The 16,885-nt window shown below is 42.2% G+C and overlaps 1 protein-coding gene across 6 annotated transcripts in view; it reads left to right on the forward strand.

The window, feature by feature from the left end:
* Positions 1 to 1,878: 1,878 nt before the first annotated feature.
* The window catches only part of LOC117404595 (microtubule-associated serine/threonine-protein kinase 2-like), a 103,033-nt gene continuing 88,026 nt past the window's right edge, over positions 1,879 to 16,885 (forward strand). For 5 of the 6 annotated variants that reach the window (XM_059031462.1, XM_059031464.1, XM_059031465.1 and 2 more), the window contains exon 1: positions 2,106 to 2,910. In XM_059031462.1, the coding sequence (XP_058887445.1) occupies positions 2,821 to 2,910 (90 nt within the window). In that variant the 5' untranslated portion in view covers positions 2,106 to 2,820. The other variant, XM_059031461.1, reaches the window with a different exon arrangement.

Here is a 16,885-nt window from a genome sequence, read left to right on the forward strand (position 1 = left end):
CTGACGTGCTCTAATCCTGCAAGCTGCTGTAACTTGTGTAACTCACTCTGTTCACATCTGCAACTGATGTGCTGACAGTGTGCTGTGCTTGAGCCAACCAATGCCCCTCGTAGCCCTGCTAAATCTACAGCTCATTAACGGAATGTCATGTGAAGGGTTGAGCAACCCTGTTCTCACAAAATCAATAAGGCTGACCTTGGGATCTTCAAACATAGCACCTAAACTTTACAGCCTCTCTGCTAAACACTGAGATCATTTGGGTTAGGCAATTGTCCACACTGAACCAAACTTTATAAAACACAGTATTTTTGCAGTTTTCCCATGCTTTTCCCACAGCTATACTCATTTACCAGAATTTATCCTGCTTTGCCAGGTTTAGTAATATGCTTTACTATACTTCCCTGGTCTTTACAACACTTACCACGCTTTTACTAGGCTTTATTACACTTTGCTATGATTTTACCATTGTAAACTTTTATGTGAGAATGACTTTCACCAAATGGTTGAGATTTTAATAGGTTACTAGGTAGAAAAAGGTGTGTAAACAGAACTAAATGGGCAGCAGTGTGGAGTAGTGGTTAGGGCTCTGGATTCTTGACCGGAGGGTCGTGGGTTCAATCCCCAGTTGGGGACACTGCTGCTGTACTCTTGAGCAAGGTACTTTACCTAGATTGCTCCAGTAAAAACCCAACTGTACAAATGGGTAATTGTATGTACAAATAATGTGATATCTTGTAAGTTGCCCTGGATAAGGGTGTCTGCTAAGAAATAAATAATAAAAGAAAACAGAATAGCACATATGTTTTTTTGTTTAAATTATTTGTAGTACTTTAAATAAGAAATTATTATACGCAATTTATTAAATTAGTAAGACAACAAAATTGAAAATATCTCTCAGTTTTATAACTAGACCATTTATTATGTTAGTTTTAACCCTCCTTCAAGGTGTATAGTCCAATGCTTTGATTGCTTCAGCATTGGTATTTAAATCTGTGATACAAAATGAATGCCACCAGAGGGCACATGTGAACAAAAACAGCAGATACTGCAAAAGCAGGCGTGAGTCTTTCTGTATCAGGTGTTTTCCTAATGGAAATATATAGGACTCAGTCTGGGTGGCACAAAAAGCAGGGTCTGGCATTAAAATAAGGAAGTGCACCTTTTAGGACGGACAAAGGCTGCTATTTTCTTGACATAATAATTATTTGAAAGTAATAGTAATAATAATCTAGTGCTGGTGTGAAGCCATTTAAGGCACATTGCGTGTTTTGACGGGTTTTGCAATGCAGGCTTTGACTTGATCGATAGCGCTAGATACCTTCCCCTTTCTTATGTAATTTAAGAAATTCACAGGCAGAACTCAGCTCAATGCATTTGCCAGTAATGCATGAGATGGAGCAGGCACAGTGCACGTGCTGTAAGGGGCGTCAGAAACAGCGCAGCTTCTTATAGGTCTATACATGATAGGGGAAGACGATGGCTGCAGAGGACTGTTACATCTGACAAGTCTCGGTCAAAGCTGATTTCCTCACTCCGCCGCCGCTGATATGATTAATTAAGGAGGTTGTATTTGCTGTTGCCAAACACTTTGTTCTGTTTAAATATACGGCCCATATGCAACAATATCATCTTCCTTTTGTCTTGCAATCATGTATTAATAAGGTAAACGTCTTGTTTTGTTTCACTAAAGAATGGCTGGAGAAAAAACACCGAGCTACAAGTTTGCTGTTTTTGTTACCATTCCCTTCTCCATATGTCTGCATTATGCGTCCTACGTTTCTGCGACACACTGCACATGGCGACACGCTTGTGGCACTCCTAGCCGTACAGCAACATGGCCGACGCGTCGCTTTTCTATGCTTAGCAAATCCACACAATCCTGCCGTACGGCGCAAGCTCTCCAGTTTCAGGAAGCGCGGATTGAAAGGGTACTCTTCCCCCGCTTTGCTGGATGTGTTGGTGTCTCTGCAGTCGCTCGGTTCCAACGTGTCCAGGGCTGGCGATTCGATTCGATTCGAATAAATGAAAAATGCAGACACGGGGTATTTTCATAATCTTCTAGTAGGTGGACGGACAGCACATCGGCAGGATATGGGAGGTGATGAAATGTGATTCAGTTTCACTAGTCTTATATGTATATATATATATATATATATATATATTGCGAAGCGGCCGCTTCCATTCTCAGAATGCGGTCTGGGGCAGAGTGAGGCGAGCACATCACCACTGCATTGACAATTAGAAGGGATTTGACTTGAAAAGCTTATACCTACATTTATATATTCCAAACTTTGACTTTTGCTTTGACAACCTCGTAGCAAGTAGAAGGACGTCCCTCGCACGGGTCTTCACAGCAGACATGGGGACAAATCATCTGTTTTCTTAACATATCGGCTGAAGACAAGCAAAGCACCCGTGTTTTCTGTATACTTACTAATTCCGAGGCTTTCACCGTATCTTAATAACGCGCTTTTAGTAATTAGTGGGGGGAAAAACTCTGATAAAGCTACGCTGCTCTTGGATTGAAGACGCTGTGATGTTAATTTCAGTTGCTGAGGAATTTAAAAAAGGGAATGTTATTGCTGGCACTGCACACACTGCAAAGCGCCAGCGAACGAAACCGCCAATACTACAGCCGTGTCATTGCAGATGCTGAGCCACTCAAATAGTCACGCTGATCTTAACATTGTGAAGGCATTTATATTATAATACGGACTCCTACACACGCACCCCGCTGTGTTCCGGGGCTCGCATACAGTGAACCTTTTACAAATAAGCCTTTGTGTTTAGCACGGGGTGATCGAAGTCCTCTATCGAGACATGATGAAGTCTGAACTGCAGCAGAAGAGGAAATTGTCAAATCCGGACCGAGATGAACACAGGAGGGCGAAAAAAGACGAGAAGGATGCGGTGAGTTTTATTTTGATTAGAACCAGTAGAAAATCAACTGGTAGCGGTGTTTTGGGGGTTGCTGTTACCAGTACTGCCAGTAAGAAACCCCAAAAAGACAACGGCAGTAGTTTACACCAGGGCTGAAGAAAGAGAAATACTTCTAGTATTGTACCGACTTTAAGTTTAGGTAAATCCAAATGGGTGGTTATTATATTAAGAATTTGTTTTGTGCAGCTACTGGCAACAGCGGTATCAGCTAAAGTGTGTAATAATAATAATAATAATAATAATAATAATAATAATAATAATAATAATAATAATAATTTAAGTGAGCTACTGTATCGCGAGTGTAATTTATTTATATATTTCAAGGTACACAAATCCCACATTGTTATTTAAAAAAACCGAGATTCAATCGAATTTTTTTTGTCGTTTTTATTTTGTTAAATGCTGTTATGTAAATATAGCTTACACAGAACAAGTTTTTTTTTTATGTATAGGGTTTAAATTATTTCTGCGGGGGAGGAACCAAGGTTTGCCTGAATGCGGCAATATTTGGGGAATTACATACAATTAAAAGGTAAATGGTCGTACTTCACTCCGCAGTCTCAAAACACTGACCACACAGACACTGTCACCAAAACTCCTCTAAAACACTCTCCAAACAAAGGATTTTACATCCATCATGTACACATGGCCATTCCTCAGTTAACGGTCAGTTGCCTAATTGGGGAATGGCCACACCTGTGTTTGTTGGCAGGGGTGCATTTAACCCCACCCCTGCCAGCCTTACATTCCCACACATACAATTTACATCTGCAGGACTTTCACGCAGCCACACTGCTATGCATTAGGAGTCTTATTTCCATCCCTGAATTATGCATGTACTATAGGGTGATAAAGCATAAAACAGAACTCTACACATGGCTGCTGTAGGTACTAGCTGTACCACATCGGATCCACCCTGTGTTATTGATTGTTTGAATTGTCAGACATTTCCAGTGTGTGTGTGTTTATGCTCTGTGCTGTAATATCCAATTGAAAGTGATTGAAGCGTGGGTGTGCCTCTGGACAGGTTTGCTTCATTGTGTTACGGCACCTGCACCTTCAGCAAACAGCTAAGCAGTAAGGTTCGGCTGGGATGCAGGCACAGCACTGTATGTGTCTGGGAGAATAAACATGAAAGTAGTTTTATAACAGAAATTCAAACGCCATTGCTTGTGAAGCGAAGGCTGGATTTTAAGATGCATTCTCTTTCATTTGATGTAAACCCTCATTGAGTTAGTTCTGCGTTAGGAGAAATGGGATTTCTGCCCATGAGAGACACGAATTCAAGGGGAAGTCCTACAAGTTTGTTTAGTAATTGAAGTTTATTGGGGACTGGGTTGTGTGTATCTGTGCTGTTGTATTTGTTCTTGTGTTAATTGAGGCCACGTTGCGGGGGACGTTCTCATATTTTAGTTTTTTACAGCAGGAAATTGCAAGTAGAAATCCTGATTTTTTTTTTTTTAATGAGAGATAAGAGGCTAACCCATGGATTGGCATCCCTTGGTAAAAGAAGTGCTTTGTGATATTGGTTCTAAAGGGCATTGTATATAGCTGAAGTACTGCAGCACTAAATGGCTTTTGCATGTAGTCATTTCAGTTAGAAAGATAATTCATTTTACAACTGTTGAATTATCATTGTTCAGTCTTTAACCTACAAGGGACATAGTCCCACAAAAAAAAAAAAAAAAAAAAATGCTAACTTTCTTCTTTGCAATGAGGTGCATGACCACAGGGTTTAAAATGTACTGGCAGATTGGTTCTGGTAGTCCACATTGTCAGTTTCCTCCTTGACCTTCTTGAGTCACTCTTTTTAAAGAAGAAACTATTTGAACAACCGCTCAATTCCTTGTGTACCTGAAGTGGTTAAACAGCTAAAGTAATGTTGTTGGATATCTAGCTTGATATCTTTCAAATCTTAAAAGGCGTTGACTGAGCTAATCCCAGCCAATACTTTAAGCATGGCACAGGAACCAGGACCAAAGAACATAGCTGGAAATGGAGTGGGGACTGACTTCAGCCCTGTGGTATACTGGCTATGGTCTATTACAGCAGCGGCAGGTGGATGCAAACCGCAGAATCACAGCACCACTGATGCAATAGTGTGAAAGAGGAGGTGAGGAAAGGACTGACATATCTGCCATGCACATCACAATACTGTATTTCAAAATACAAATTTCGCGCCATCATTCAAGTCCTGCGTAACATCAGATCTTTAACTGTGGTTACAGATCTGATTAACTCGCTGTAATTATATGGGGGGTGGGTACTGTTTTATCATCCAGAACTGGGATGGAAATAAGACTCCCATTGCAGAGCAATTTGATCCATCCCTGGTTTTACTATGAGTTTACTGAAGTCTCTGTTGGCTTCCTGTCGCGACTTCCAGACCCAGGTTTATTGCACTTCTGCATATCCCAATGGTCTTTTGCAGGTTAGTCCGCTTGCTTGGTCCATTTTCTGTCCAGCGACCAGTTTGGCAGGATTGTAGCCTCTATGTTACAATAAGCTCCAAGTTATTAGAGCATTGTTCCTTTTAGGGCTGCCACTTAAAATTGAAGCCTATGTAGTATACTTGTAAATTGTACAATTCACACTTACTGATTGTGCTAAATTCAGCACTGAAAAAGTAAATGCTAAAAGGAATGCTCAAGCATCTCCTACACTGTGCATAATGAATAGCACAGTGAATAAACTCAAGTGAAGCCTGTCCTCTTTGAAACGTGTCACCCTGCAGACCTGTTTGTCCAGCCTGGCTCCTCAGGTGGGAGTTGGCCTTTAGCACAGAAGTTCTCCCTCTTGTTCCCAGTGCCTTGTGATACAGTTTCACAGCTTCATGTTTTGGCCTTCAGGCTGATCGCTTTTAGTCTTCATTTATTTAGGAGACATTAATGCAGAGTTAAGGTTTAGAAGGCCAAACAGAAAAGGTATACAGTCCCTCGTCTGACAGCTGCAGAGAAATGAGAAATACTGAATGGCTTCATCAGATCTTCTGAGTACAAAAATGACACACTGTATAATGAAGTGCAAGATTTTCTTTTTCAGTTTATTACCCTGTTATTGCATGGAATTAAAATCCCATTACAAACCTTTTCTGGCTTACATTTTTGGATTGGCAGACAGAGCCCCACCCCGAGCCCCATCTGCAGCTGGCTTCCCTGTCTGGTCTAGTGGGTGTGCCACAGTAAAGGGGGACACTTCTACGCTGTTTCATTTGTGTGACACCAGCTAGGCACATTGATGGAGTGGTGCTGTGAATTACATTATCTTGAAATGATCTGCTGTGCAACATTTAACTGGGATACTAATTCCGCAGCTAACATCATTTCCCATTCTCTTTCTTTCCTTTGTGATGGAACATTCACCAGACCCCTTGAGTTATAAGCCATCAGATCGTTTACTTGGCTCACAATAAATAGCCTACAGTGCTTATCATTGATAATGGAGTGACCAGAGATATGTGGAAGCATGCCAACGTGTGATTGGATGAACTGGTCCCTTTTGACTGTACTGCACCTGCTGGGGATGAAGAGAGCCTCCCTCTGCATGGGCTGTCCTCATCAATGATCAGGATCCAGGGGGGACTGTGTATCCACTGCAAAATAAAAACACGACTGTGCAGCCACAATTCTTTCTGGCAAGTGTTACAGGAATAATTGTAGATTTGAGAAGCAGCTTCTTGGCTTGGTTTAGTTTTGGCTCTAATAAAACCACTGGAGCCAAGATCCAGACTCCCACAAGAGACAAATCGCTGTGGAAAAAGGAGCCCAAAGGCAGCCCCTAGACATTGTATAACTCGACCGAAATGATCTGTTTAATTCCTATATAAAACCGATCAATTGCTTTTTTAAAGTATATTTATTTCTGTAGTTAATTAATAAGCAGACCGCTAATTGTTAATCAAGTTTGTTCACTGGTTCTTGATTGATTTAGCTAGCAGCATTAGGAGATTGTTTAGTGTGGGCCAAAAGCAATTCTTAAAACGATCCCTACCATAGCCAGTCGAGGCACGGATGCAGCACTGTCTCAATTGCACTCATTTGAATATGTTTCTGGGGGGGGGGGGGGATATTAAGGAAGTAAATTATTCTCACTTGACTGCATTTAAATTGGCAAGTGTTCTGCTGGAAGCTGATTAGCTGTTAGTTCAATGTTTCCCTCCCTCTCAGTAATTGTACAGACAGTCTGCAGATGAGACCCCAGCATTGCAGTGGACTTGTGCAATCAATCTCGCCCATCGTGCGCACACACTGATTAGCCTCCGTTGTTTTTTTTTCTTGAATTGCAATACCTATGCAATGTCTGACACTGACATTTCATTTCTGCAGTATAGGGGGTCCTGAGCAGTACAAAAACAGAGTGAGCTGCCACCTTCCTCCCCTCCCTGAGAGCCTGCGTGACACAGACCTACACGCTGAAAGTGCATTCCTAAGCGCTGTGCTCTGTGTTGGAAACCCTACCTGGGGTAGAGCAGCATGACTTGTCTTGCAGTCCCTCGCCTCAAAATATTCACCACCTTTCCTTTGACTGGCCAGCATGTCATCAAAATACTGTGCTTCCCTGCTAAAAGACCTGCCTTAGTAATAATAGAAGATACTGTATTGTCAGGCATTTGATACTGGTTACTCAGAGGAGCCCTGTTCCTGATGCAAGTGGAACATTTGAACTGGGCTGTGATGAACTGTGTCTTTTTTAGAATGTCACTTTAATTCAGTTCCCTGAAATATGTGACACAGAGTTATTTATTTTTTTCAAGTCTGCTAAAAGGACACTGCAGCAACCCTTCCCCCCCCCCCCCTCCTGCAGGGTTAGGGATTTTTTTTTTTTTTTTTTTAATTTAGTCGTTGCCAATTATTTTTATAATTTTCTCCCAATCTGGTATGGCCAATTATTTTATTATGCTCAGCTCACCGCTACGACCCCTGCGCTGACTCGGGAGGGGCGAAGATGAACACACGCTGTCCTCCGAAGCATGTGCCATCAGCCGACAGCTTTTTTTCACACTGCGGACTCACCATGCAGCCACCCAAGAGCTACAGCGTCGGAGGACAACGCAGCTTACAGGCAAGCCCGCAGGCGCCCGGCCAGACTACAGGGGTCGCTGGTGCGCGGTGAGCCGAGATGCTGCCAGGGAGGAGGTGGGACCTGCCAGCCCGCTTGGAGACGGCCTGCATGAGCAGTTCTGTGGGAGCAGGCTGAGAGCCGGTCTCTTGTGCGCTTATTAAAAGATGATGCACAACTTGTGCAAACACTGTTTCGTTCAGCTTGGAATTTGAGACGCAGGAATGTTACTCAAAGACTGAAGCAGAAGGAACAGCAGATCTTGGATTCCAAGCTGGGAGCCTCATAGTTTCCTCTGTAGTTCAGTCTTCTGTGGTGCAGCATTAATTGTGTCTGATTGCATAACCTTGCGTGTCATGGCCAGCTCAGTTCAGGTCAGGGCAATGGTGGGGGCTGAATCTGCTGGCGAGGTATGGCATGATGTCACAATTGAGGGTTTGCTGAATGTTCGAAGTCCTGTCCTCTGCAGAAAATTACATCCAGAATCCAGGCTGCTTTCATCCTGACAACAGAAGTGTTTATTTTCTTTTGTATTTTTTTTTTTCTTGCTCCACTGTGATTTAATACTTCTGGCTAGAACATTTCTCTACAGACATGAGTAATGATGTGGAAATCTTTGTACCACTGTGCGTCTGTGTGTGTGTTTGTACTGTACAGTACAAGATGTGTCCACACAGAGCACAAAAGCTGTTATATTACATGCACTTTTTGCCAGGAGCCCCTTGAAAATGAGATTTAGATTAAGGGTTCTCTCCTGGTTAAATAAATACATCTGCCATTTTGTTTTATATGAATAGGCATTTGTCCATTTTCCCCACACGTGTCTCCTCCTTGCTAGTATTTGCACTGTGCATTACATTACGACATTATTCCAAAGTACACTGCTGTCTCTTAGGCTGTGATTTCACATTCAGTATTACAATGTGGTTTTAAATAAGTGTCAAACACTGCAGTCGAAATGTGAACCTAATTGTGTTCCGTTAATAAGTACACAAGACTGTCTTGTCCTGTAAGAGCCAGGGTAGATTGTATAGATGACCTCAGCTTTAAAGATCGAGGAAATACACAGTAAGTCTACCGTGTCGGTTGATTGTTTGTTCTTGACACTGATGGATTTGCATTGCAACAGTTAATGAAAGATGCCAGGTACTGTACAGTGCAGTTCTTTTTGCACCAGAGATCCCCAGTTGAACCTCCTGATACTGAGTAGGAGGTAATGAGGAGGAAATGACCTTGCCGAGCTGGAATGCATTTTGCCATTGAGGGTATAAACAGAGTCTCTGAGCCAGGAGGGAAGGGTTATGTAAATACGGAGTGTGCTGCAAAGCTCTGTGAACTGAGCACCAGGCATGGGACGTGTGCTTTATTTATTGGTGTTTAAAGGCTTGTGGACTTCCCCGCAGTGTGGCACTGGTGTTGTGTTTCCATGTCAGTACACATGGGAGACGCATTGCTCTGTGCTGTTCTTGCTGTATCGCAGAGCATCTTTCTTGAGCTGTTTGCATGCCAGGAGTTTCAGAGGGAATCCAGGGGGTGTTTTGGAAGCCATGTGCAGCATTTTCTGCTTGATCACTCTGCACCAAGACACACACACATACACTGCACTACACACACACACACACACACACACACACAGACACGCTGCCCCAAGACACACACACAGACACGCTGCACCAAGACACACACACACAGACACATACTGCACCAAGACACACACACACACACACACACACACACACACGCTGCACCAAGACACACACACACAGACACACACTTCACCAAGACACACACACACACACAGACGCTGCACCAAGACACACACACACACACAGACACGCTGCACCAAGACACACACACACAGACACGCTGCACCAAGACACACACAACACAGACACACACACACACACAGACACACAGACACGCTGCACCAAGACACACACACACACTGCACCAAGACACACACACACACACACACACACTGCACCAAGACACACACACGCGCCAAGACACACACTGCACTACACACACACACACACACCCGTACACACACACACACACACTCACACACACACACACACACACACACACACACACACACACAGAGACACACAGTCGTTCCTCTGGCACTGAAGCAACTTGGATTGAATCCTTGCTTGGTTTTTCAGACCAGAGCTGTTCTTGTTCGAAGCTGTAGCAGTATTCAACCCTCCAAACAGAAGGGGAATGTCTTGCTTGCCAGATGTTTGGACCGTGTTGCACTGATCTGTGTGTTGGGGGCGTAACGTTTAACCCACCCTGTCCAGCTGCTGCTCTCCTCAAACAGCAGAAGCTTTATTGAATGAATTAGTTTCACTAGAGATGATATACAGTACATTGGTGGAGACTGTAACTTTTTTTCTTTTACAAATCAAAGTACTATTAATTGCAAAAAATCCTTTTGTTTAATTTCTTAGATTAATTGTATATCCTTAGGGTTCACTGAGCACTGAAAATACATTGCAACAATCAGTGTGTTGTGCATGACCGCATTCTTGCTCCATGCAATAATACATTTGACTACATTTTCCTATTTTTCTATTCTACTGACGAAACACACTTGGATTAGAATTTGTAAGAATTTAAATGAATGAAGGCATTTCAATATTCAAACCAGTGCTGCTTGAAATGCATTCAGTAGCAAAAACGACCATGTTTGTATTCGTTCATCTAATCCCATTTCTATATGACTTCATGAGAGAGACATCCTGCAAAGGAACCCAATGGATAAATGAGGTCTGAAATAAGGAACACCCGTTTTGTACGGGAGAGTGCCTCTCCTCTTAGTTTAGGGGACTCTGTGGGGCGCAGACCTTGTTCCTGAAAGTTTTAGTTTTACTGTGATTTGGTACACATTATACTGTACTTCTGTTTTCCAGCTTCTTCAGGATTAAAGGACATTTGAATATTTGTTTGAATTTTAAAAGCGGATTTTGAAATGAGCAACTCTGATATGTCTTCTGGAAACCTATATGAGATACTGACATGCATTTACTGTATGCAGAATAGCCGATTTGTTTAGCTGTGTCCTCGATTGGCAAGCATGCCCTGAGCTGCAGCAGCAGCATGAGCTGTCTCGCAGTGCTTTTGGCTTAGGAGCAATTATCTTTTGAAGAAGCTGATATTTATTTGCATCCCGAAAGCTGTAGATGGCATTTAAATTTCGTGCCACCCTGTTCAGAAGACCCGGCAATGTACAGCATCACTGTGCAGACTTTCTGGGAGGATCTTCAGTATGTTCATGGAAGGAGGAACATTCTGCTCCTTTGTGTTTGATGGTGCTGTCGAAGGGTTTATTTGTTTTGATGCAGGGATGCGAATAAGACTTCCATAGCATTGCAGTTTGATCCATTCCTGGTTTTATTATGGATGCAATACCTAAGCTTGTTACCTAGAAACTGTGGCTAAACAAGCTTGTAGTAAAACCTGGAATGGGTGAAACTGCTGTGCAATAGGAGTCTTGTTTCCATGCATGTTTAAGGTACTGGAAAGCGTTCCTGGACAGACAGTGATGTCGTTGCAGGAACAACTGTTTTTTCCCCCCATCAACTCCGATACTGCAGTCTCCTTACTGCAGTGTTCAGAATTACCAGACGACACGTGATCATCAAGATAAATGAAGTCCAGATAAAGGCATTGCATTGTGGCACTCGAGGCATGACTCGCACTTCCCTTGAACAATTCTGTTAACCACAAGGTCGCTTTGCTGGAACATTATCCCCCGCTAAACCCATGTCTCTCTTCCCTCTGACCTAGCAGACAAAAGACAATGCTATCTGCAACACAGGAATTTCACCCTGAAGGTGCTTGGCAACAGCTACATGTGTGTTTGGGTTTGTATGTGTTTAACACTTTACAAGAACAAAAACTATTGGGTCTCTTCACTTGTCGTTGTCTGAATCTCTTAGTAGAACTTGAATTAGCAAGGCTATATATATATATATATATATATATATATATATATATATATATATATATATATATTGGTTGGTTTTTTTTTTTAACAGCATTTTCAAGCATGAGTGAGTCCCCCTGGATTGCATTAACCCAGCTGTGGTTTATCCCAGCGGGGGTATTTACAGGGGGACACATCCTGTCCCCAAACTGAGTCCTGGTACCTTAATCTTTACTTCCAAATCCGCAAAACGTTTCCCAGCTTCTTCAGTGATTTCTACTGAAAAGAACACATCTGTTTTTAAGCATGGTTTAACACCTGCAGGGTCATCTATTATAAAAGCAACTCTGGAGAGTGCTGCTGATTTGCAGTGCTAAAAAACTTCTGTTCCAATTCATGCATATTCATGCTCTTTATCAGGATGCGTTTATTTTATGGTTTGTTCTCATTCTATTCCTATGGTTTCCGTTAGAGGGGTTCTGTTAACCCCTCGAAGCACTACAGACGCTGTACCCGGCTGCAGTAATGTGCTGAAATGTGAGGTACGATTTGTTCTGATCCAGTATAAGGACACAATGAAAGGACTTTTTTTTTTTTTTTTTTTACATCTTATCTGTGTGTGCTCTGCTGCAAATCCGTTTTCTTTGTTTATTTCTTATTTCTTATTTCCATCCCTGTATTTTTCCAGGTTGGGTGGGGAATGCCCTGTGGTTTCTCTCTGGTGTCTGCACATGCACATGCACATGCAGTGGCTCAGTAGGATTTTGTGTGCCTCTGTAAACCACAGGGACCGCAGTGTGGCGTCTCGCTCTGCGCATGGGATCGGTGACGCTCACTCTGCTCCTTCAGCAAAATCTTCAGATTATTTGTTACTGCAGTTCAAATCACTAAGTTCCTGAAGGTGAAATAAAAAAGAAAAAACCTGCTCTCCTTGTACAGTATTTCCACTATAAGGTAATTATTAAAAGGGCCACAGACAACAGTGCAGGTTGGCTTCCGAATTCTACTGCGTGTTGTTGAAGTCTATAGTAAATGCCTTGATGGAAACACCATTCTGATTTTTGTGTGGTTGGTGTGATCTGTACCGCCTTTGCTGGTATCCACATGGACTTCATTTCCTATATAACATTTACTGCGGTATGAGGCAGTAGGACATCGAAAAGAATCTTACAGTACATGCAAAAGAATAGGCTTATATAGAATCTTACAGTGCATGCAAAAGAATAGGCTTATATAGAATCTTACAGTGCATGCAAAAGAATAGGCTTATATAGAATCTTACAGTGCATGCAAAAGAATAGGCTTATATAGGATCTTACAGTGCATGCAAAAGAATAGACTTATATAGAATTTCTTCAGTAACACAGGCTCTGTTTAGTGCTAGGGTGTCCAATCACGGCCCTAGTGGGCCATTCCACTCCAGGTTTAACAGGAAAAAAGATTGAATTAACTACTTCAGGCTCTGGGTGGCAGTTAAATTAAGCAATTTAGAACAGGGTTGGAACAAAGACCAAGACTCCATAACTACATATTCTACCATTGAGAGTTTTATTGCATAGAATTTTACCTTTTTTTTATTTTATTTTTTTCACTAGTCTATGCATCTCTGTCCTATTTGGGGCTGACAGTCCCAGGTCAGACTGGTTTGGTTTCGTCACTGCTGCAGGCAGGTGGAGACTCATTCCAGATTCCTTTCTAATCTGTCCAGGCGGCAGAATGGCGACGTAGCCTTACCTGTGTTTTTTTTTAAATTTATTTAACGGCTCAGTCATTTATATTCACAGTTGTGAACTTCATGACTGGAGGGCGCGGGTGGAAGAAGCTGCAGCTCCAGGCATGTCTTTCCAAACAGGAGGTGCGGCTCTGCTGGCTTCTGTGGTGCTGCAGGGGCTACTGAAACATAAAGATAATTGCTTCATTATATTTACACTATGGCGATTACTGTATAGTACTGGGGTGGCCAAAGTTGACCGCTCCACTCCGGGTCTTTGTTCCAACCCTGATCTAAATTGTTTAATTGAACAAGTTAAACCACCACCCAGACCCTGAAGTAGTTAATTATCTCATGTTACCTGTAAAACCTGGAGTGGAACGGCCCTCCAGGACCGTGCTTGTACACCCCTGGTATAGTACACTGTAGGGAAATGTAGATGGGAAGAATGTAATATGTTCAGTTGATCTGCTGTTTTGCCTTGGATTGTGTTTTCATTTTTTTTTTTTGAAGATTTGCATCAGACTGCAATTTGCTGCACTGTAGAGGTCAGAAGGTGATTATTGTATCTTATCAGATAACTTATGGAAATGGTAATGCAATGCCAAACTGTTTCTTTGTGTTCAATACAGAACACATTTAAATCAGTCTGGATGAGAGTGTGGAGAGCTACAGGAAACAGTTTGCAGTGAGTCCAGTATGAGAATGGCTGGAGTAAAGCTGACATTCTCAAAATATCACATAATAACTTTGTTGACCAGCACACAGGGCGCTACATTAGAAAGTTGTAGTTTTAGTTTTTCAGTAACCCTGGGTGTTGTCACACACCTTCTCCAGGCTAGGCTATGTTGTAGTCAATACTGAGCTTTCTGGTTACAGCCGTTCGCATTGCAAACTACTGTTCCTTCAGTTTGGATTGTTGGATGCGAGTTCACAACCATTATTCCCACAGGCAACTAAACAGCTCAGTTTGTACCCTTCAGTTCCTCTGGAGAAGCTGTTTAAAGTCCTGGTTAAGCAGATTTGTCCCTTTTTAAGGAACGAGGCGTGCTCTGGATCCGGGGACTGGTTTGGAGATGTATTCTCTGTGATGATGCTCAAGACACTTTGTGCTTTTGTGTCGGGGCTCTTTGATAATATGCGCACGGAGTCCCAGCTCAGACTCGTCTTTCTCATTTTCATTTCCCCTTTTTTGGTTTCATTCTCGGAGGCGGAGGGAGTAAGTAAGAAGACGTGGTCTCGAGAGATCGTTGGCGTTGTCGGGGCTGAGGACGCTTGTGTAATTAATCCATTAGTCAATGTGGACGGTTACACAGTGTCGTTGCTCAAGGCTGGTATTAAGCTACGCTTTTCATTAGCATACAAAAGGCCACTGCTGTCAGCTGCTGCTGTTCGCTTGTGTTGTCCTGAGCCAGTAATGGGATCCGCCGGGGATTTTGATGATCTGGTTTATTTCCTACACTCTCCAAAGGCACAACTAGCTTCAGAATTTGCATTGACCCATGGCATGATTAACTCCAAGGAAAAGAAGTTGTTACAGAAACAGGCAACTGCATGTCTGCAGAAGAGACACGAGTTACTGAAATGTTATGTTCTTGAAACTTTTCTAGACTGTTGTTGGATTCTTTTAATAATAGCTTTACACATTTTTTTTTAATGAATATCAAACTGTTGTATTCATAAAATTGTATTCATAAAAATCTTTGTGACTATAGAGCCCATTGTTGCTACTTCTTCGTCTGCAACGCTGAGTTTGACATTTGAATTGTGTGTGCTGGCAGAAGCATTTAGTAGCATTTGATTACTATATATATATATATATATAATATATATACACACACACATTCCTTTCTATAGCCATCTTTTTTAAATGAGTAGTGGATGTAATAAAATAAGCTGCATTGCACAACTGCATTTTACAGCAAAAAAAAAACAACAAAGTAAATTACTGGAGTTCAGCATCCTGCTGTTGCTGTAAAGCAGTTTGAACTATTGCATCGGGTTAGGGTATGTGTGCCCTTTCGTTTATAAACCATGCACCTCCCACCTTTTAAAGATGCACTGTATACAGTATAGCTCCAATGCATACTTTATGTAGGGCCATTCCCTAAGCAGTATCATACTTTAGCAGTGACAGTTATCTTTTTACACGCCCCAGTGGGCAATGGTCTGTCCATGGCGTGCGATTATCGTATGTTTTGTGTTCCTGTTCGCTCTGAGAAAAATACCAGACTGGATTATTCGAGCAGCTAGCTATTTAACTTTTACACCAGCTGTATTACATTTCAATCCAGCATTGGCACAAAGACAAGCACTGCTTTTAATGTGCAAGTACAACCCTCCAACATCTGGGCTGGCTTTGTTCAGTGCTGCAGTAGTTTATACAGTGGAGAGTTTATCGCCTTAGGAAAGATCACAAATTACAGTTTCTCTGGCACATTCTGAAACAGTGGAAAAGTAATAAAAGCATATGCTTTCGAACGCCACTGGAAAGAACGTCAAGTCTGGGATGTAGTTTTTGTGTGGAAGTTCCTGCAAAGCATCTGGCAGGTTTAATTTGTCACCCTACATCAGTTTGGAATATTTAGCTCCGCACCAGGAGAGCTGATGTATAGCTGCGCCTCCACCTCAATATTAAAAGGTCATTTCTGCTGTTTGAAACCGCTTTAAATCTACAGCAAGCGATCATCAGATGCTTACATGACATTTTTATAATGCTGTTGTCATGGAAACACAAAGGCCAATGTATCCAAACTACATAAAACAAACATAATACCCGCAAAGGTTATCGGGGGAGGGAGGGGAGGGGAGGGGAGGGGGGGCTACAGTACAACCCATTTGGAGAGTACAGGAATTATTTTAAGTTTGTAAATACTTTGACATTCCCCAACCCTAATGCCATGTACACAAAAAGCAACATTTTCACAAACCAGGAAACCCTTTAGCGTCTGTAAAAAAACAAAAACAAAACTATAACAAATCCTTATTAATAATAGTAATGATCATTCCCTGGTAAAGGCCTGAGCGCGTGGTGTGCAGGGTGATTCATGCTGTCAGAGGACCTGCCCTTTCCATTGCGTCCTGGATGTGCAAAGTTGCTGGTCTTCGATGGGGATTCCACAGTGATTTTTGCATTGGCTGTGCCACGTATCTGTAATATATATACAATGTATACCCGTCCAGTGTTGGTTCAGAAGCACTGCCTAGTCTGTATAAGGAGTGTGCAGTAGATCTCTATTCAGACA

The sequence above is a fragment of the Acipenser ruthenus genome, chromosome 10, assembly GCF_902713425.1.
Source record: "Acipenser ruthenus chromosome 10, fAciRut3.2 maternal haplotype, whole genome shotgun sequence".
In the NCBI taxonomy this organism is placed as follows: domain Eukaryota; kingdom Metazoa; phylum Chordata; class Actinopteri; order Acipenseriformes; family Acipenseridae; genus Acipenser; species Acipenser ruthenus.